Source organism: Lithobates pipiens, unplaced genomic scaffold (assembly GCF_037356315.1).
Source record: "Lithobates pipiens isolate NorthernLeopardFrog02 unplaced genomic scaffold, aLitPip1_a1.2 Scaffold_10, whole genome shotgun sequence".
In the NCBI taxonomy this organism is placed as follows: domain Eukaryota; kingdom Metazoa; phylum Chordata; class Amphibia; order Anura; family Ranidae; genus Lithobates; species Lithobates pipiens.
In genome coordinates, this window is record NW_027507686.1 from 61,114,039 (window position 1) to 61,136,246 (window position 22,208).

Below are 22,208 nucleotides of genomic sequence, written 5' to 3' on the forward strand. Positions count from 1 at the left end.
CCCCCGAAGCGGTCCTCGTTCCCCTCCTCCGACGCCGCCATCTATCTATCTATCTCTATATATATATATATATATATATATATATATATATATATGTATATATATATATATATATATATATATATATATATATAAAATAATTCTATAGTAGAGGTCATACTTGCATAAATAGGTGTTGGATTCATGCTGGGAATAGTTTATCGGATATTATTTCTCACTTGCTATACATTTTTAGTTGGAAGGTCAGTTTTTTTTTTTCGTATTTTTTTTTTTTTAATCCATCTGTTTATTAAACTATACAATTTGCTTTTTCCTGATTTTTTTCTTTGCAGCTGCAAGGCTAACATTCCAATATGCTTTTAATTTTGGATCTTATAAAAATTCACAGTGATGTAGTGTTTAAATTATCCAGGTACCTCAAGGGGTTCAGCAATGATGTCACACTTGTGTTTTGTTGCTAGGAAACGAGTGCGTGGTCAGCGATGACTGTTCTTTACTTTAAAGTGAAGCTTTCATCATATTCTCAGTAGGCGCTTTGCTTGCCACCTAGTGTGCACATGGAAACGAGCAAAAGACTTTGCCAAAGTAGAAAAAAGTTGGGACTGCATTAAAAGCTGTGCATACAGTGTGATCACACTTTTTGGCATGTTGTTGTTGTTGTTGTTGTTGTTGTTGTTGTTATTTATTTATTTTTTGCTTATTTTCTTGCTTAGACCAACCATAAACATTTGAAGATCTTTGCCAGATCCTGTTTACGGTTGGATTGATGAAGGATCATGTAAGCTGTGTTTACTCTGCAGACACCTCTTGGCTGACAAATCTTAGAAGATGATCCAAATTGGTGGTCTTTGGTATTTGAACAAAATTGGCAGCCTCCAGGCAAAATCTGGTGTAAGACGTAAGAGCCTGGCTGGAATGACTGTACATAAGTACAATAGTCTTACAGAACGATTGTCCTGTGGTTGTGCAAAAAAAAAAAAGCCAAACTGGTATTGGTGAGGGGATGCACTGGATACTTTCTCTGCCATTGTGCTATTGCTGGGCGTCCAATGCATTCCTATACCTTTAAGCCCTTGTACACACGGTCGGACACCCCGACAACAAAATCCGTCAGATTTCTTCCAACGGATTTTGTCCGAAACTGGTGTTGCATACACACGGACAAAGTTGACGGAAAATCCGATCGTTTGGAACGTGATGACGTTCGTTGGTTACAACGGGACTACATTCAGGCTAGTAGCCAATAGCTTTGGTCTTGTAATTTGATCTGAGCATGCGCGGCACTTTGTCCGATCGGAATTCTCTACAAATCGGACAAAGTCTGATGGGATCATGTTGTCCGAAATTTTTTTTTTATCATTAAAGTTTATTTGCAAAATACAAAACATGTTAGAACAGAAATTGTCCAATACCACATAAACAATACCGGGCAATGAAAATACAAGAAATGCCTACAAGATTAGAACATTGTCTACTCAAGGTAAAACGTATCCATTTGTGGTCATATCAGGAGGTGTCCGAACCTAGCCGAATAATTAAGGCTAAATAAAGCTGTACAAATTCAACCACCGTACTGATGGAGTTTCCCATTCATTGTGGTCCAGGGAAAAGAAATTAAGGGCAGTTAGAAAGAAAGGAAGATAGAAAAGGAGCAAGAGTGGGGGGGGGGGGGGGGGGGGTACAGCAAAGACCTCCCCCAACGATAGCAAAATGACTCTAGGTAAGAGATCAGGTAATCTAGCATATTAACTATCATGTGTCCAGGTTTACACGTCCCTTCAAGCCCCTAGTTCCCATAGGATACTCAGACAGGTCAAGTTTGTAGCTGCAACACAGCGTAGGCCTGAGAGTATCTGAACGCAAACCAAGGAGACCAGATTTTGTGGTAGCGAGCTACCAGTTCGTTGGACTGGGCTGCCGTGTCCTCCATTTCACAAATGTAAGACACCTTATTCAGCCAATCCTTCAAAGTGGGAATAGTTTTTGATTTCCAGAAGAGAGGGATGAGGGAGTTGGCAGCGTTTATTATATGTCTTGAAAGCGAGTTTTTATACTTCTGAAAAGAAAAGTTTGAAATATGTAATAGACAGCATGCTGCATCCAATCTGAGCCTGATCTCCGTGATCTGAGCGATCGTCTCAATTACCTTGGACCAAAATGGTGCCAACCCTTTACATTGCCACCAGATGTGGAGTAAAGTGCCACTTTCAGTGCCACATCTCCAGCATCTGTCAGACGTTTGTGGGTACCACTTATGGATTTTCACCGGCGTTGCATACCAATGAGATAGTATCTTATAAGCTGTTTCTTGCATTCGTGTGCTTAGAGAGCACTTGTGAGACAGGATACAGGCTTTTTCCCACTGGTTATCAGTGATCGCGACTCCCAGTTCCTCTCCACCTCTCTGAGTCTATTGTCGTCTCGTGATCTCAGGTTTTGTACCCACGTGTATGAGGCCGATGTAGTTTTCGGAACAGGATCGCCCCTCCAGCAAACCGATTCCAGTTCCGTAAGGCCTCTTGTAAAATACGGTCCGCTGAATTGACAAAGCTACGCATCTGGAAATACGACCAAAGGGGCATGTGTGGAGTCCCATTGTCTGTCTGTTTTGAAAGGCATATAGTCTTTCATCTTTCCGTCAGCAAAGCAGTGCATTGCCAGGAGTGGCTTCCCCAAATCTGTTGGCCTCAGGAAATGGTTGTTGATCCCAGGCGGGAAGTCAGGGTTGTCAAGTAAAGGGGTGAGAGGGCTCAAGGGGGTGGAAAATTTGGAATGTTTAGCAAGCTCGTGAAAAATTCTAATTGTGGTGCCAATAAGCGGGTGTGCCTTCACTGCTGCGGAATATTTAGATATGGGTATCCAGAGTGAGAAGCGGAGGGGAATCACGCTTGCCTCACTCTCAATGGTGACCCAGTCTTTGAATTGATGGTGACAGTGCCAATCTATTATGCGGGCTATATGCGCGGCTTGGTAGTAGCCTTTGAAATCAGGGATACCCAGACCTCCTTTTGGCTTTAGGTCTAATCAAAAGAGTGGATTTCAGCCGTGGGGGCTTGTGTGCCCAGATGAATCTCATCTGTAGAGCATGTAGGGCTTTGAAAAAACTTTGGGGTATTTTAATGGGTAAAGTGAGGAATAGATAGAGAACTTGCGGCAAGACTGTCATCTTACAGATGGCTGCCCTGCCGAACCAGGAAAAATGTCTGGGATGCCAGTCTTGTAGCTCCCCATCTATGGTTTTAAGGAGAGGGGGGAAGTTGCGATCATAGATTGAAGATAATTGAGGTGTCAACCAAATTCCTAGGTATTTTATGGCCGAATAGTCCCACTTAAAGGGACTGTTATTCTGGGTCCTAGTCAGGCAGTCTGGACTTAGCGTGACGTTCATGGCTTCAGATTTAGAGTAATTTTATTTGAGGTTGGAGAGGAAACCATAAATGGAGAACTCCTTCATTAGTGACGGGATGGAGACATGCGGGTCAGTTGAATAAAACAAAAGATCGTCGGCGTAGGCCGCTACTTTAAACACCCGTTGATTGATCTGGAAACCATGAATAGAGTCATTCGACGTGATGTGCCTAATAAACGGTTCCAGTGATAAAATAAAGAGTAAGGGGGACAAGGGACACCCTTGTCTCGTCCTGTTTCTTATGTGGACTGTATCTGAGAGCGTGCCATTAATCTTAAGCTTTGCGGGCGGGTTCTTGTAGAGGGCCGATATCCATGCTAACATATTGAGGCCTAGACCCGCATGTCTACACGTCTCCAGCATATAGTCCCATGCTACTCGATCGAAGGCCTTCTCCGCGTCAGTCGACAGGAGAAAACCCTCGATCTTTCGCTGGCGGGCCAAATGAAGTAGGTTCAGAGATTTCATCACATTGTCTTTGGCCTCCCTACCAGGCATAAACCCTGCCTGGTCAGGGCCTATCAGGTCACAAAACAGGGATCTCAACCTGTTGGCTATGATTTTGGCCATAAGCTTAACGTGAATGTTGAGTAGGGAAATCGGCCTGTAGCTGGAACAAATCAGGGGATCCTTACCCTCTTTGGGCAACACCGTAATATACGCCGCTAAGAAATCGTCTGGGACATGGTCTCGTCCGGTCAGCTCGCCCAAGGCGTTTTGGAGAGGCAAGATTAGTAAGTCAGTGAACGTCTTGTAGTAAATGGCAGTAAGGCCGTCAGGACCAGGGCTCTTACCAGGTTTTAGGTCTCTAATAGCCGATCGAAGCTCCGTCGCGTCAATAGGTCTTTCTAGCTGGGCAACATCGTTGTCTCTGAGTGTAGGGAGATTGGCGGACTTCAAATAATCTTTTATGGCTTGGGATCTGTTGGCCTGCACTTCTGGCGGTTTGTGTTGTGAAGGGAGGTTATATAGATTTGTATAGTATTCATGAAAGTGTCGTGCTATGTTAGTCGTGTCCCTGTCAATTTTACCTTCCCTATTCTGAATGCCCTTGATGTTATATTGTGCCGAATGGGTCCTCAATGCTCTGGCCAGTATCTTACCTGTCTTGTCTCCGTGTTCGTAATAAATCTTTTTTTTAAAGAAAAGGAATCTCCTAGTATTGGTGTCTAAAATTTGTTTAAGGGACCTTCTAAACTCCAATAGGGCGGTTGTGGTGTCTACTGCAAGGGACTGTTTATGAAGGGTTTCTAGAGAGCGAATTTTATCTGTTAATCTTTTTATCTCATTGTTTCTTTCCTTTTTTTTGTGTGTGCCTATTCGGATCAATTCGCCCCTAATAAAGCACTTGTGGGCCTCCCAAATCATCATGGGACTGACATCCGGGGCGGTATTGCGTTTAAAGAAGTCTACTAATGAAGAGGTAAGATGGGGGAGCACCTCTGGGCCTGTCAACAACGAGGAGTTCAATCTCCACATATTCGATTTGGGTGGGGGTGTAAATAAGTTCAGCGTAATGGAAATGGGAGAGTGATCCGAAATGGTTTGTATCCTTATAGTGGCTCCCGTCAATGAAGGTATGTCTCTCTGTGTTATAAAAATGTAGTCAATTCTCGAGTGTCGGTTGTGGGGGATGGAGAAAAAGGAGTAGTCTCTACCCTTGGGGTGCACGTAGCGCCAGGTGTCAATCAGGTTCAACGAGTGTATAAGCTGCTTGAGTCTTTTAAGAACTCTATAGGTAACTGTCGTCTTCCCAGTGGAAGTATCTTCAGTCGGAATCAAGGGGACATTAAAATCCCCCCCTAGGATCAAGCAACCCGTGCTGAAACCAGTCAGCTCATCAATCAATTTGTGGCAGAATGTAAGCTGGGCAGTATTGGGGAAATAAGCATTCGCTAGTGTCAGAGGAGCCCCTCTACAAGACCCCTTGAGGAAGATAAACCTCCCGTCTGGGTTCACCAATTTGTCCGAGAGCTCAAAATCGGCATCTCTGCTCACCAGGATCGAGACCCCCTTAGATTTAGAAGTCTCGCTGGTGGCGTGATGAGCTTCCACAAAAAAGGAGTCAGTAAGCCTGGGCACCTTATTTGTCTGGAAGTGTGTTTCCTGAAGAAAAACAAAGCTTGGCCTACCTTTTCTGAGCTCTCGCAATAGGATGGATCGCTTCTCAGGAATGTTGAGACCTTTAACGTTGTGGGAACCGCCCAGATCGGTGTATGCCATTATGAAGACTCGGAGAGAGAGAGAGAGGGTCGCCTGCTCCTGCAATCAAGCCTCAGAGGAAAACAATGTCAAACAGACCGTCATACAAATGAAATCTTAACACTCTATAGCCCCAAGTTGTGGATAGAGAAAAAAGCAGGAGAGATAGGTAGAAATAGAAGAGCAAGAGAGAAAAAGAGTGGAGGGTATAAGTCACTCCCTCCTCGGACGTATAATACGTCCCGGAGGGTCAAAGTTAGTGTATACAGGTGGGCCCAACTGGATCCACTCGAGGCACTATTGTGGGGTCAATGTAGACACCCAACGAGAACAGCAGCACCTACTGTGCACGACACACACACCAACTTGCACGCGTGCCTGCACAGCCTGAGGAGGTTAAACAATCTTACAACTAAACCTGTAACAATCAGAAACGGAAAGTCGGGTCGTGGCCCAACTGAGCCAATGAGAGGTGCTCAATTGTCTAAATTGCACTGAGGGGGGAAAAAAAATAAAAAATAAATAAAAAGGGGGGGGGGGTGAGGAGGGGAGGGGGATAAACTGTGAGCGAGATTCAAAAAAAATATCAACAGTAGTGATTGCATTGGTGTCCCATCCTGGCTAAAGCAAGGGGGTCAGCTAGTGGGAGAGCTCAGTAGAGGCATCAAACTCTATTCCAGGTCAGTGTGAGCTGAGTGAGAATGTCACCTTCAAAAGCCCGGGATGAATCGTGTGTCGCCCCCTAAGGAGGCGCCACAGGACCACCCCAGCAAAAGTGGTGCACATGAGATCCATAAGAAAGAAAGAACCCCCCTGCCCACTAGCCCTTCAGTGATCTTGGGGGACTAGGGTGTTCTTCCATGCAGTCCCGTACAGCCGCCCAGAACCGTGGGATGCGACCTTTCACTGCCCGGTAAGGGCTCCATTTTACTGTCAGGCCAGTATAGCATCTACCAGTCTTGCGTAGTCCCTTACAAGCAGGAAACCCATCATGGGGTAGGGCCAAGTACAATAGCGCTGGTAGTCCACTCAAAAAAAACAAAAATAAAAAAAGGGGGTGGAAAAATGTGGGAAACAAAAGCAGAGACTAAAACCAGAACAAAAAGAAAAAAGGGGACATAGGAGTCCTGAGTTAAGCAGCACTAGTAAGTCAAATGGGATCCAGAGGAGAAACCATGAGCCAAAGCGGGCATGTCGAGGCGCCCCTATGGTTTACTCAAACCTGTTAGTCTTCCATCAGATTCCTGGAGGAATGTGGGCGACCCCGGGGAGTGCCCGATAGCGGTGTCTCATGGCGGCCCTGTCTCATTTTCTTAGAGTGGTGTTTCTCCGGAGAGGTCAGAGGAGAATGAGGCGGGCTCCGTTCTTTGGGCGGTAGGTAGAATTCTTGGTACCAGTCCGGTAAATCCAACGGTTCAATTTGGAGCGCTGCGCAAAATTCTGGAAGATCCTCAGGGGTACGCAGGATGTATTGTTTACCCCCGTGCGTGACTGACAGAGCAAAGGGGAAGCGCCATGCATAGCGTAGCTCCTTCTCTCACAGCTTTTCCAGGAGTGGGTGCAAAGCCCTGCAGTTTTTCAGGGTAATTTGCGAAAGGTCCTGAAAGAGTTTGATATTTTCCCCATTAAAAATGATCTGCTCATTCCTGCGTGCCCTGGACATAATATCCTCCTTGAGAGAGAAGCTCTGCAAACGGCAAATAATGTCCCGAGGGGGTAATGTATCCGGACCTCGGGCTCTGAGGGCTCTGTGGGCCCTAACAAATTCAATACCCGTGTCCTCCGGCCTGTAAAGTATTGAAAACTCTCTGCAGTGCCGCGGGAATTTGCTCAGCCATGACTGACTCCGGTATACCGCGCACTCTAATATTGTTACGCCTTCCCCTATTGTCCAAATCCTCTAAATGTCTATTCATCTCAATAAAGTGCATAGCATGAGCACTGGCCACCCTGTCCAATCTGGTAATCTGTTTGTCTCTCTGTTTCCCTGCCGTTTCCGAAGCAGCCATCTTTTCCTGCAGAACCAGAAAGCTGGTCTTAAGGTCAGTAATGGCGGAAGAGAACGAGGCTTTAATGTCCGCCGCAAAGCCGGACATGTCCTCGTATGTGAGGGGATGATTAGTGCGGGTACCTCTCCTGCTGGCGTCCTCCGCTGCCGACTGTGAGTCCTCGCTGAAGTCATCCTCGGCGTGCATCGGCGCCATCTTGTCTCCCTCCGTGGCCGTCAGGGCGGCTGCCTGATGTTTGAAGAGATCAGAGATGTTTCTCTCCTTGCCTGCGATCCCGGAGCGGCGGGAGCGGGTGTGGTGGGAATTTCCGGTGCTGCTTGTTCATCTTTGGGGAAAAAGCAGTGCAATTAGACGTGCTAGGGCCACGGTTCCGACGGAGCTCCTCAGTTAGGCTGCCATCCCCGCCGCGCGCCAAGCCACGCCCAATTTTTTTATCCAGCTCCCAAACTTTGTTGGTCGGACATTCCGACGGGAAAAAGTCAGATGGAACCCACACACGGTCGGATTATCCGACAACAGGGTCCGATCGGACATTTTCCATCGGAATTTCCAACCGTGTGTACAAGGGCTAAGGAGGGGTAAGCTTCCTCCAGGCATTCCTGCCCTTAATTTATCCATTATTATACATGTGCTTCAACTCTGGAGACTCTCAAAATTGTAGTGTTAGGACTGCAGTACAATGTGGTGCCATGGCGTGGGAGCTTATGCATGTAGTTGCAGGCATGTGCAAACTAAACCCCTTGTTTTAACGTGAACTGTTTGACAGGGTTAGTTTAGTTTGTTGCAGACTGGATGGTAAGTGAGCCGGGAATTTTTGCACCCTGCTGCAAAGGCCATTTATAGATTGGGGTGGTTGGCATTTGTTTGTAAGTTTCTTACCTGCCTGTACACTCCTGGATACGGTTTCAGCAATGCTTAGATGAATGAACTCCTATACATGCATAGAAGGATGTCATTCCAGCCTGGCCAAAATTATGACAATATAAATTTTTCAAAATTGAGCTACAGTATGTGCACTTATTTTACTGAAGAATAAATTATCAGGTAAACCCAATATATATATATATATATATATATATATATATATATATATATATATATATATATTAACGTGTGTATTGTAATGCAAGTTTTTAGTATTCTTAAATTTGCATCAATGCTTCTTGTTAGAGGGTGAAAACCCTATGTTTCTGCTTAGTTGTACTCTTCTGCATTGGCACCCTGTCACTGTTTAGACTACAAGTGGCCATTTTATCAAACTCTACGAATGGATGGTCAACTGTTGTCACCATCAAGAATCTAGCCTGTAGAAATGCCATGCAGTCATCACTAGACCTTGCAGACCTGGCAGTCCTTGTGATATTTACCATGGTCCCTGAGTAGATCAGGGAATGAACCCCTATCCAGAAACCTCTAACTTTGGGGCATTTCCACCATCCACGCAGGACTGTTCCCACCTGACCACATTTCTGAAAGCATAGGGGGGAGGATACAGGGTAAATTTTTGATCCTCCAGGACCAAGTACCACCTAGAATATCCAAGGCTACATTCATAATACCTTTATGGATACGTAAGGTCCAGGTCTGCCAATTGTGAACCGGCTCTTACAGTTTGTCAAATAACCTAGAGTAGTTCGCTTTGTAGAGTAATGATATATGTATGGTTAGATTGATTCCTTAATTAGATAATTAAGTGGTCTGCCAGGAAAATGAATATTGCAATTTAATACTCTGCAGGACTAAATCATCCAGATTGATATTGGTTCTCTCAGACTTATCCAAGTTTACTAATAGTTCTGAAATTTGTTCGAACGAGTTTGAGAGAGCAGATTGGGAAGAGTTGTGTGGTGGGAAGTGAAAAAAACGAACAAGTCATCGGCAAGTGGTGCGCATTCATGAGTTCTAAATGTCGCCATCTATTTCGAAAATATTGGGGTAAGCCCGAATTGCTATTGCCACAATCTTAATTGCTAATATGAAAAAAAAAGGGAGGAAAAAGGGCATCCTCGGCTATAGTGATTGTCGGATTTATAATCACGCAAAGAGATTTGAAGTATTGGAAAGCTTTGTAATTATTTTCATACACCGGATTGAACTAAAAAAATGATGGGCCGGTGTGGAGAAGAACCTCCTATTCTGTAAGGAGTTATTTGGGTGTAACACATAAGATGGACTAGTACTACTGAATAGCACATTTCAAAGCAAAAGGGTCACTAGTTTACTAAGTGCATACACAACATTTATATCTGGACCTCTGTTATAAAAGACGTTTCACCCACTTGTATTAAATCTTATGCTCCCTTATTAAGCCTCTTGCACACAAGTGGCTGATGGGGGGGGGGGCAGTTTTACCACATCATTTGACAGATGGCATGGTCTGTCATATGAAGCCATTCATGTAAATGGTGCCACACCACAACTGCTAGCAAAATGTTTGTCTCACGGTTGCAGTACATTGGTCTCATTGTAAACTGCAAGTCAGCCAAAAAAAAGGCATTAAGGAGACAGCAGGATCACCTCCTGAACAACTGACGGTGGCAGCTTATCTATGCTCTGAAAAACGATCCACTGCTGATCACTGTTCAGAGAATGGGCTAGTGCAGGGTAGGTAGCCGAGGTTCCCTACCCCTGGGCTAGTGTGAGCTTAGCCTTAGGGAGACGTGACTGATGATTTGTTTGTACAAGCTCCCTAGGTTTGTCTCCCATAAATTTGTGTTAAGAAGCGTTAGCTGCACATGCTTTTGCAGTATTTTAAATCAAAACTATTCTCTTCGCTCCAGTGTCTTGGAGCTCCCCCATCGGACAGTTTTCTTCCAGGTTCTGATATTGCGGATTTTGATTGGCTGTGTCAAGATGATGTCACTGTAACTGTTCAATGTACTGCCTTTAGCTCTGCTATTAACTGTTCTGTGCTACAGCTGTCCTGCACTGGCTCTAAGCCCAAAGACTACATAACCGTTGATCGCTCAGTTCCCTGTCGACTTGGAGCAGTGACAGTCAGCCACCGGTCTCTACTCTGCTTCTCCAGCGCACACTGGAGTGCTGGGTAGGGGGTGGGAGCAGCTAGCCCCGGCTCTCAACTGTCAATCAGGCAGCTGGGTGGATCACAACAATATTGTCAGGAACTTTCCAAGAGCCTTGAGCGGCTCTGCCATGTCAGCTGATAGCAGGCAATAGCCCTCTATTGACGGAATCTGGGTCACAGGAGAGCAAAAGTTTACCCCTGTGACCCACAAGGGTGGCCAAAAAAAGCAATGTCTGAATGTGAGTAAGACGAACAATATGATTTGTACTTTGATGTTGCTCCCTTTGCCCTTTGTCACCATGAACTGGTCCAGGAGTATGATGCAAAGTGACTGTGAATGGGAGTTGTGCCACAATGTTTATGCATGCAGAACAGTAACACAGGCTGGACACTTAGATCACACTCGGCTCCTGTGTGTATAAAGTCTTTAAACTGAAACCGTCTCTTAATTCCGGCTGCTCTGCACGGTGGAGATGAATGGTAGGTTCACAAGCAGAATTTCAATCGGCCCTAAAGGGAAGATATTTTAAGTGTCTGGTAAATAGTAGTCTGGATGAACAGCATTTTCTCCTTCGAGTCCTTGAAATGCCTCATTAACAATATACTCTGTATTCTCATCAGGGTGACAAAAGAAGTGGACTCCTCATCCAAGGAAGCCAAAGAATTCATCAAGCAGCAGGGGAAAGGCCAGGAAGAACCAGAACGGACCCCAGAGCCTGCAAGGACTGGCGTGGCAGCTGGATCAGGGTAAGATCTTCACTACGTCATAGCGCTCATTTCTTTACCAATGGGATTGTCACTGCAATAAAACAATAAGTCCAGCTTTGCACAGCCTTGAGGAATGCATGTTCCTAAAAATCACCATGTCATCTCTTGACATATCCTTTGTTTTAAGGGGAAATCAGTGGGCGTAGAAGTGACTTCCATGGTTGTTTATTGTACAGTAAATGGTCATTCCGGACAGAGCAGAATATAAGTCTACTACAGGATCGCAAGTAAACGGGTGTCACATAATACCTATTGACATGATGGGAGTGCTATCTGTAACCCAAAGTTACTCAGCAATAGCAAAGATCTGTTAGGAAAGAAGGGCTAGCAAATGTTTAACCATTACAGAAAACTGCAAATGACCAAATATTACCAAGCTAAAGTGCAAAAATTGTCCTTGCAGTGGGGCTGTGCCTGCACTGCAAGGGTTAATTGTTCCTTTTGTCTATGGGAGAGCAGAAACAGTTTCACGAACCTGATCCTCCGCTTCCATTGAAGATGGCATTCCCCCGGCACTCTAGTGGATTGTTTCCCTGCATCGTCGTGTCCAGTGCGGGGCTATGGACCATGCTCTTGATGACATTGAGACCCTAGAGGTCTCCAAACTATAGCCCTCCAGTTGTCCAGAAACTACAATTCCCATCATGCTCATGTCTGTCAATATCAAAGTTTTACAATGCCTCATGGGGCTTTTAGTTCCCCAACAGCTGGAGGGTCGTATTTATTTTTAAATCCCTGACCTAGTCCACTGTGTGGGGGAGAAGCTGCAGGAAGAAGGGGAGGATCAGGTAAGTAAATCCCCTCCCAGATCAGGACTCTCCAATTTCCCTAAATTAAGGGACAGTTTAGAGAAATTCAAGTGAGAGAAATACCACCACTCCAGGCAGGTCCACAAAACAAAGAGCAGCTCCTCCAGAAGTGAAGAGACCCGGGAGCAGGCAACGGCATGTAATCAATATGGATAATTGGTAGACTCGGGACAGCCGCACTCCAAAACAAATTCAATGCCTTTTATTCATAAAACAGGGTCACACACCAAATGAATTGCAGCAAAGCAACAACAGCTAACGCATTTCACACTGCCAAGAGTGCTTATTCATAGCTTAGCTATATTCTATGAATAAGCACTCTTGGTAGTGTGAAACATGTTAGCTGTTGTTGCTTTGCTGTGATTCATTTGGTGTGATCCTGTTTTATGAATAAAGGGCATTGAATTTGTTTTGGTGTGCGGCTGTCCAGAGTCTTCTAATTATCCACATTGAAGGGACAGTTTACTATCTTTCAGACTTTACAGGGGCTGGACTGTGGCCAGTAGGATTAGAAAATGTCCTGTCTGTAACAATGCCCCATCATTGGTATTGGTGGGAGAAATAGAGCCTCATCATTGGTGTCAGCAAGAGGAAGAGGGTCTCATCATTGGTTTCAGTTTGGGGAATATTGCCTCTTTGTTGGTATCAGTGGGAGAAATAGTGCCCTCTGACTAGTGTCAGCGGGAGGAATAGTGCCCCATTATTGGAATCCTTGGTGTCAGTGGGAGGAACAGTGCCTCATCTTTGGTGTCTGTGAGAGGAATAGTGACCCATCATTGTATCATCGGGAGGAATAGCGTCCCATTATTGGTGTCAGTGGGAGGAGTTATTCCCAATTGTAATGTCCGTGGGAGAAATAGTGCCCTAAGGGCCAAAAATAAAGACAAGAAAAGGGCTGCAACCGATCTTCGGGCTGCAGTTTGGATACCACTGCCTTAGATTAAAACTAAGGATAAGCTCAGGCATGTTCGCAAACTGCCAGGAGGTTGGCACTGTGGAGCGCTAATCACAGGCAGTGAGACAATTCCTGATCTCTGCAGCCGCGCATCAGGGCAATGTCTCACTGCTTGTGATTAGCGCTCCTCAGTCCCGACTTCCTGGCAGGCTTTGCATGTGCGGCTTGCGAACACGCCTGAGCTCATCCTTAATTAAAACAATAAACCTTTATAATGCAGGTAAAGCCCCACTGCTAGCTATAATTTTTAGTTTCCCAGAGGATGGATTTAAAATACATATAACTGAGCAGTTTTACATGTTCAGGCAGTTTTGTGATTGAGACACCTTAGCACAGGGCTCCTCAAACTACGACCCTCCAGCTGTTGTCAAACTACACATCCCATGAGGCATTGTAAAACTCTGACATTCAGACATGACTAGGCATGATGGGAATTGTAGTTCCTGAACAAATGGAGGGCCATAGATTGAAGACCCCTGCCTTAGCAGGTGGCACTCATATGGTTCATCTTTGCAGCATCTCGCATCTCTTTTCATTTCCAAGTTGCTCATTAGACAGTTAATCGGTGTCATCACACTACTAATTCATTGTCCAATGACCAAGGAGGAGGCTTATGAAACTATAAAGGCAAAAGAGAATTTTTACAAAGATGTGTGAAGCATAAGACTGGCTCAACAGAACAGCAAATCCTTCGGTAAAACAGTTCTCCTATAAGTTGGAAGGAGCAGTTTTGTTCTTAAAACATTTCTAGCATCTGCCTTGCATCCAATTTTTAGTGTGTGGTTGAAGTCTGTCACTTCTACCCCCACCTACCTTTCGATCCGGTCCACTAAAAACAAACGGAAGGGGATCTGTTCTCCTCTGTGTAGGCGGATGGGAGGTAGTCAGTTGTAAACGGACAGAGGATTCCCTGGCTGCCCGCAGAGTAGACTCTGTCTGTGTCCACTTTGCAGAAACTGAGCTGACATGGACCTGTCATCCACCCGCTCTGCTGTGATCAGCGGGGGAATCTGTGAGCGGATCTCCCGCTGATCAGAACACAGTCCGTCCCGTGTGTTGTCTAATGCCCTTTGAGCATCATCATTGCTGAACACACAGCTTTATTAAACATGCCTGCTTACAGTTTCTCACAAACGTGCTTGCAGCACTAATATTTGTTGGATTAGAAAATCCTTGCTGTATATTTTGAGTGTTTCCAACCTGCTTTGTTTAATATGGATCTGCTTTATGTACATGTTTGCATAAAGGACTTCATTTTTTTTTTTCAATAGTTGAATGCAGGAATTCATGCATATTTCAGAGCTGACTATTTAATACACAAAAGGAGGTAATTTTCAGTATACATTTTCTGTATGGTAGCTCTGAAATATTCAGCAGGGAGTGCGATTTCAGGACGACTTGACTGCTCTTTACTGTGAATTTGCTAATGTAACTGAGAATTTAAAGACAATCCTTTTATTATAGCCTGGCTTAATTAAAGCGGGAGTCCACCGGGACTCCGCGTTTTTTTTTTTTTTTTTTTTTTTTTAAAAGCCAGCAGCTACAAATACTGCAGCTGCTGACTTTTAAAATAGTGACACTTACCTGTCCAGTGCGCCCGCGATGTCGGCACCCGAAGCCGATCTGTAGATCGTCACTCGGGTGCTGCCGCCGCCATCTTGGGTATGGGAATCAGGAAATGGAGCCTTTCGGCTTAATTTCCCGGTTCCCTACTGCGCATGCGCGAGTTGCGTTGTGCAATAAGGACGGTCCCCGCTGCCTCTGGGATCTGTGTGTTTCCCAGCAGGCAGCGGGGCACTTGCGGAAGGGGACGGGCACTTGCGGAAAGGGGCGTAATCTACGCCCCTTTCCGCAGAGAGCTATCCCGGAAGTGGGTGCAGTTACCTGGATTATCCAGGTAACTGCACCCCCCTCCCCCCTGAAAGGTGCCAATTGTGGCGCCGGAGGGGGGGGGGGATTCCGATGAGCGGAAGGTCCATTTTAGGGTGGACCTCCGCTTTAAACTGGAAAAGTCATTAGTGAGTTGAGCTTTTAGAAAGCCTACGTTTCTATGTTGGGGTGTTTGATTGATAGCTCTTCATTTATAGTCCTCACTAAGAACACAGATCTGCAATCAGAAAAAAAGCGCAAAAACCTGAACTTTTTTTTTTTTTTTTTTGCTAGCTGCTGACACTTTGATGTAAATTCATTAAAGCAGAGTTCTGCTTAAAAAAATAAAAATAAAAGTCAGCAGCTACAAATACTGCAGCTGCTGACTTTTAATAATCGGACACTTACCTGTCCCAGGGTCCAGCGATGCGGGGGCACGAAGCCCCGCTCGTCTCCCCCTCCTCTCGGCGGCGCCGGCATTGTAACTGTGGGCGCCCGGCTGTGGCTTCACGTCCGGGCACCCACTGCGCATGCACGAGCCACGCCGCGACTGGCCGGGCAATCATCTGGGACCTGTGATGTGTCCCAGATAATTGCAGAGAGGGAGGGGGGAGAGGTGATCTTCCTTCCGGTGCCGCAGTGCGCCAGGAGGAAGTGAGAGCTGGGACCCCCCCCCCAAAAAATGACATACCATATGTGGCATGTTAGGGGCTCACCTCCCTAAAAGCAGAGGTTCCATTTTTGGGTGGAACTCCGCTTTAAGCTGGCCATAGACAGATCGTAATTCGGCCACATCTGTGGCCTTTCCCACACGGGAGACGTTGAATTAACAATCAACTTTACTTGAATGGGAATGTTGGAAAAATTCATCCAATCAGCTCCTGCAACGCTAATCAGTGTATTCTGACGGGAGGAGTTCCCGTTGTCCGAATACAATAGCACAGCTGGAAGGATTCCTCAATCCACCTTGCTTGTGTGGATGGGGGTCATTCGTTCATTTTTTTTTTTTTCTATCAGCCTCTTTATCTATGGCAAGCCTTAATGTATTTAACCACTTGAGCTCTGGTAGGTTTTACCCCCTTCATGACCAGGCCATTTTTTGCTATTTAGCACTGCGCTATGTAATTGTTCGGTCATGCAACACTGTACGCAAATGAAATTTGTCATTTTTTTCACAGAAATGGAGCTTTCTTTTGATGTTGTTTGATCACCACTGGGTTTTTTTTATTACATAAATAAAAAAAAGTTAGAAAATTTTGGGGAAAAATTTATTTTTTTCATTTTTGCTATAAAACACATCCAATATAAAAAAAACTAAATAAATTTAGGCTGAAATGTAGTCTGCTACATGTCTTTGGTTAAAAAAATTAATAAAAAATACCAGTAAGTATATATAGATTGCTTTGTGTGAAAGTTAGAGTCTACAAACTATGGTATATATACTGGAATGTTTATTTTTTTTTTAATGTAACGGCGTTGATTAGTGACTTATTGTGGGACTTTGATAGTGCAGCGGGCAGTCTGATACCAACTAAAAAAATGTGTAAAGCCCCATACACACTATCAGTTTTTCTGCTGATTTTTGTCTTCAGATTTACCAAAACCATGTAGCGAAAGGGCCTGCCTGATTGCATACACATTGAAACTCCTAAAGTTTGACCCCATATTACATGGTTTTGGTAAATCTGAAGGGAAAAATCTGCAGAAAATCTGATAGTGTCTGTGGGGCTTTAGACGAGACGTAAAAGGTGGTGCCACCTTTTTCATCTCTTCTTACGCATTTCTTTGCTGATCCCATTTTGGTGGGATTCTTGAGGTAGGCAGCAGCAAAGCTATACTACCAAAGCGGAATCCAATATTCCATTTTATTTTAATCTGACACTAACTGACACTGGGTGGGAATGGACTAACTGCCACTGGCATCACCAGTGACACCAGTACAGTGATCAGTAAAAATACTATACACTGTCACTGTACTAATGATGCTAGCTGGGATGGGGTTAACATCTTGGTAATCCAGGGGTTAAGTGTGTGCCCAACAAGTGCTTCTTACTAAAAATGTGTTTGTTCCTTCTTCATGCTTTGCAGGGAGAAGAAATAGAGATTATTCCCTCAGTACAGAGCCCTGTGTTATTAGTCAACACAGGACTCTGGACTGTAATTGGACACAGCCAATGCGCAGGTCTCAGCCATAAATATTTGGCTGTGACCTGCTAAAAAAAACCTGATGAAGCTCTTAAAGTGGCATTAAACCAAAAACAAAAAAGTATGATATTGCAACTTACTAATCATTAGACGTGTGGAGGCTGCATCAGTTTTCTTTTCTTTGGCTTTTTTCCCTCTGTTTTCACCTGGTGATCTGGCCAGTAACACACCTCTTGTATTAGTGAGACATAACTCTGGAGGAACAATAACAGGAGGCACAGAAGACAGCAGCTGCTGCCACTGTATAAGCAGATTTAGATACACTAACAAATTTTAAGCCAAACGCCAGCTTACACTTTATAATGGGTTACAGAAAACTGTTTTTTTTTTCCCTTTTGGTATAAAGGTTTTGTATGAATAAATAAAAGCTGAACTTTTTAATCACCCCTGCCAGTGTCAAGTGGTTGGTCTCATCCAAGTAAACTAATGTATTCTGCTGGAAAGCTTGAAAAACATCAGACTTGCTGTCTGGATCACCAGGTGAAAATAGAAGAAAGAAAGCTTAAAAATAAAACGAATGCAGCATCACATGTAAGAATTAGTAAGCTGCCATATAATAAAGGTTTACTTTTGGGTTTACAACTGCCTTTATCGAAAAAGAAAATCGAAAATACCCACTGGGTCTAAAAAAAGCTGCACAACCCAAAAATCAATTGAAGAAAATGAAAGAACAATTCCCAATGGGGTTTTTTAGCAGCTGATTGAGACACACAATTGTATAAAAACGTCAAAAGTTTTTTTATTGACTCCAAATGACGAGTGCATCACAAAAAATGAACATGGTTAAAATATAAGCTCTGGTATGTACAAAAGGTCTGCAAACCTTCATTTCATGATATACAAATTCTCATAACAAATATCTCCGTTTGCTCAAAAATTTCAACCTAATGGTTTCCACATTCCTATTTCATAGAACCATTTGGTGTATGGAAATAGCCCACTTTACAGGTATCTATACAGGTATCTCATATATATATATATGTGTGTACCCTTTCCATCAATAGTAGGCATGCAAACCAGAGACTTTCATAAAAACATCAATCTCCCTCAGAGATGACCTCCACCCTGCTAAACATGTCCATGAAAAACCTCCTGGGGTGGGGGTGCACATCAGGTCCCAGGCTCCCACCATCCGGCAGAGAAAATGAGGGATTACTCCTAAAAGGGATTTTTTGATTTAAATAAATGATATTAAAGAAATCTATCCAATAGGCCGAAATGCATAGATAGAACAAAAACTATCCAATAGGCCAAAAATGCTTCAAGTGATCAAGTAAGAGGTATTTGTGTGAATATGTGTAATATTCTATATATTTTATAGATAATAGTAAATTCTCTACATTTATTTTAAAATCAATATATTAAATTAAAGTTCCATAAGCCATATAGTTGTATATGGCTGAGGTAAGTATATAATTTGTTCAATAAACCATAACGGGAATTTTTATTTATTATTATATTTTGATGTGAACGTGAGAGGTGACGTGAAAAAAGGAAATTGAGTAGAGTGGTGAAAAAATATAAAAAAATAAAAAAAATAATGAATGGTGCCCACTGAGTGACGACAGTGTATATGTGAAATAGTGAGTGAGATAAAAGTGCCTAGAAAAGAAAGGGCTGATGGCCAGTGTGTGAATAAATAAAAAAAATATAATAAAATAATTAATACCTGTCAAAATGTTATAGGCATGGGGGGTCTTTTTAAAAAAACAAAAGGACCTCACATCCAAATAAAAAACAAAAAGCACAGAATTAGTTACCAAGTCTATTTAAGATGGACCACCCTGGTCTCGAGGCGACCCATCCATTACCTTACCTGATCCTGTTATTGATGTATGTCCTGCTGCAGCCAAGGATCAACTGAATGATCCGGCCAGAAGCAGGCTATTATATATTCATTTAATTGTGTCTCATTATGCCGGTAATTGATTACAGCCACCTTTCCTCCACTCAATGGTGGAGAGTCTCTTGGCCACTGTATTACAGGGCCCATTCGTGGCCGCCTCGGCATCTCGGAAGACGCCATTGGCGTCCCAGGAAACCCCCGACGTCACCGACGCACCGGCGTGACCTTTGTGAAGGACACAATTGACTTTCTTTGTAAAATTGATTAACTTAAGTTATCTGCAAACAGCCTTTTAGTGACCATCGATGTTGAATCCCTCTATCCTTCGATTCCACACGAAAAGGGTCTCCTCGCAATCCGAAATGTGCTACAACGTAATTCACGGTATGAAACAAATGTTAACAGTTTCATTGTGGATGGTCTGTGTCATATTTTGTACAACAACTATTTTTGTTTTGACGGCTCCCACTATCTCCAGGTGCAGGGCGTAGCGATGGGGACATGTTGTGCCCCATCCTACGCCAATCTGTACCTGGGGGAGTGGGAGTGGTCCATTCCCGGTGACGAGGGCCTTGTTGGGTACCTGGGCCACATAAAAAACGTGGCTCAGGTACATCGACGATGTCTTCGTGGTCTGGGAGGGTGAATATATAATTGCCTGCTTCTGGCCGGATCATTCAGTTGATCCTTGGCTGCAGCAGGACATGCATCAGTAACAGGATCAGGTAGGGTAATGGATGGGTCGCCATGAGACCAGGGTGGTCCATCTTAAATAGACTTAACTAATTCTGTGCATTTTTTTATTTAGATGTGAGGGCCTTTTTTTTTTTTTTTTTAAAAAGACCCCCCATGCCTATAACATTTTATTGACGGGTATTAACTATTGATTTTATTATATATTTTTTTATTTATTTACACACTGGCCATCAGCCATTTTCTAGGCACTTTTATCTCACTCACTATTCCACATATGCACTGTCGTCATTCAGTGCGCACCATTCATTATTTTTTATTTTTTGTTTTTTTCACCACTCTACTCAATTCGCTTTTTTCACGTCACCTCTCACGTTCACATCAAAATATAATAATAAATAATAAAAATTCCCGTTATGGTTTATTGAACAAATTATATACTTACCTTAGCCATATACTATAGCCAACTATATGGCTTATGGAACTTTAATAAATGTAATATATTGATTTTAAAATAAATGGATAGATAGAGAATTTACTATTCTCTACATAATATATAGAATATTACACATATTCACACAAATACCTCTTACTTGATCACTTGAAGCATTTTTGGCCTGTTGGATAGTTTTTGTTCTATCTATGCATTTCGGCACATTGGATAGATTTCTTTAATATAATTGATTTAAATCAAAAAATCCCTTTTAGATGTAACCCCTCGTTTTCTCTGCCAGATGGTGGGAGCGTCGGATTTTTTGTGACCGCTTGTAGGTCCCGTAGGGGGCCCCTGCCGTGCACCCCCACCCCAGGAGGTTTTTCATGGACATGTTTAGCAGGATGGAGGAGTCCAGGATCATCTCTGAGGGAGATTGATGTTTTTATGAAAGTCTCTGGTTTGATGGAAAATATATATAGAGATACCTGTAAAGTGGGCTATTTCCATACACCAAATGGTTCTATGAAATAGGAATGTGGAAACCATTAGGTTGAAATTTTTGATCAAACGGAGATATTTGTTATGAGAATTTGTATATCATGAAATGAAGGTTTGCAGACCTTTTGTACATACCAGAGCTCATATTTTAACCATGTTCATTTTTCGTGATGCACTCGTCATTTGGAGTCAATAAAAAACTTTTGAAGTTTTTATACAATTGTGTGTCTCTCAATCGGCTGCTAAAAAACCCCATTGGGAATTGTTCTTTCTTTTTCTACAACTGCCTTTACAGCCTGATGTGTGCAATTAAAGAGCGATATGGAGGATACCAATGCTGACACCTTAAAAATGCTACTTACCTGGCTGTCTCTGGCCCTACTATGTTCTGAGTCATTGATCCATAAAAAGCAATCGGCTAGTCACATGAAAATAAGAATTGTCAATCTGCATTCTTGTTCCTGATCAGTAACTAAATGTAAATGTAATGAAGCCTTTGGATCTGTATAGTACAGGTAGGCAACATTTTCCATTGTATTGTATGTATTTTCTCAGTACAGGATTTTCTTTAAGAGACTGGTTTTTGCAATATTTCTAATGATCGGGAAGCTCCAGTTTTTATAATAGAACAAGGTTAGGCATGCTCCAGGGTTGCAAGAGCTCATTACTGGCAGTGGAAATTTAGCAAGTTATCGGAATATCTCTGCAGATGACAAGCTATTCTATTTTTCCATAGAAAATAGAGAGATCTGTTCACTGCAAGTGATCCATATCTGTGTTGGATCTGAGGATGCAGGGGGCAAGATAAGATATCTTTTATATATATATATATATATATATATATATGTGTGTGTGTATGTATGTATGTATGTATGTATATATGTATATATATAGTGTGTGTGTGTGTGTGTGTGTGTGTGTGTATATATATATATATATATATATATATATATATATTAGGGCTGTGAAAATTAAAGATTAATTCCTCGATTAATCGTTAATTTTTTTGATCGATCAATTTTTTTTTGATCGATCAAAATTCTTTTGACCGGTACTCACCTCTCCGCCGACTTCCCGGGTCTTCAGGGAGTTCCGCCGGAGACATCACCGGACTCCTCCCCCTTCCTCAAATGCCAACGTCTGCTAACGAAGGGAAGGGAGGAGGAGTCCGGTGGCATTGAAGTTTCTGATTGAACGTAACGTGTACGGGGGGGGGGGGTACACATGGCGCCCCCCGCTGCTGCCCTACGGAACTAACACTAGTGTCGGCTTTACATGCTGTGTTTTTATCATCTTTATGTGTGTAGTTTGCATTTGAACTATGCCATAAGGTGAGAGTGATTCGTTAGACCGGAGGTCGAGGGATTGTTACGCTACTGTGGAAAAAAAAAATTACTTACGTCAGTGCTACAGTTTGAATTTAAAACGTTTGTGTGAACTGTGAAGTTAAGTCATGGATTGTGAAGACTAAGTAGTGTCAGGTG

At 43.3% G+C, this 22,208-nt stretch overlaps 1 protein-coding gene across 1 annotated transcript in view; it reads left to right on the forward strand.

Annotated features, from left to right (window-relative positions):
- Positions 1-22,208, forward strand: part of CFDP1 (craniofacial development protein 1) — a 154,811-nt gene that overhangs the window by 84,974 nt on the left and 47,629 nt on the right. Inside the window, exon 5 of the mRNA XM_077455732.1 lies at positions 11,267-11,392. Coding sequence (XP_077311858.1) covers positions 11,267-11,392 — 126 coding nt within the window. The remainder of the gene's footprint in view (positions 1-11,266; positions 11,393-22,208) is intronic.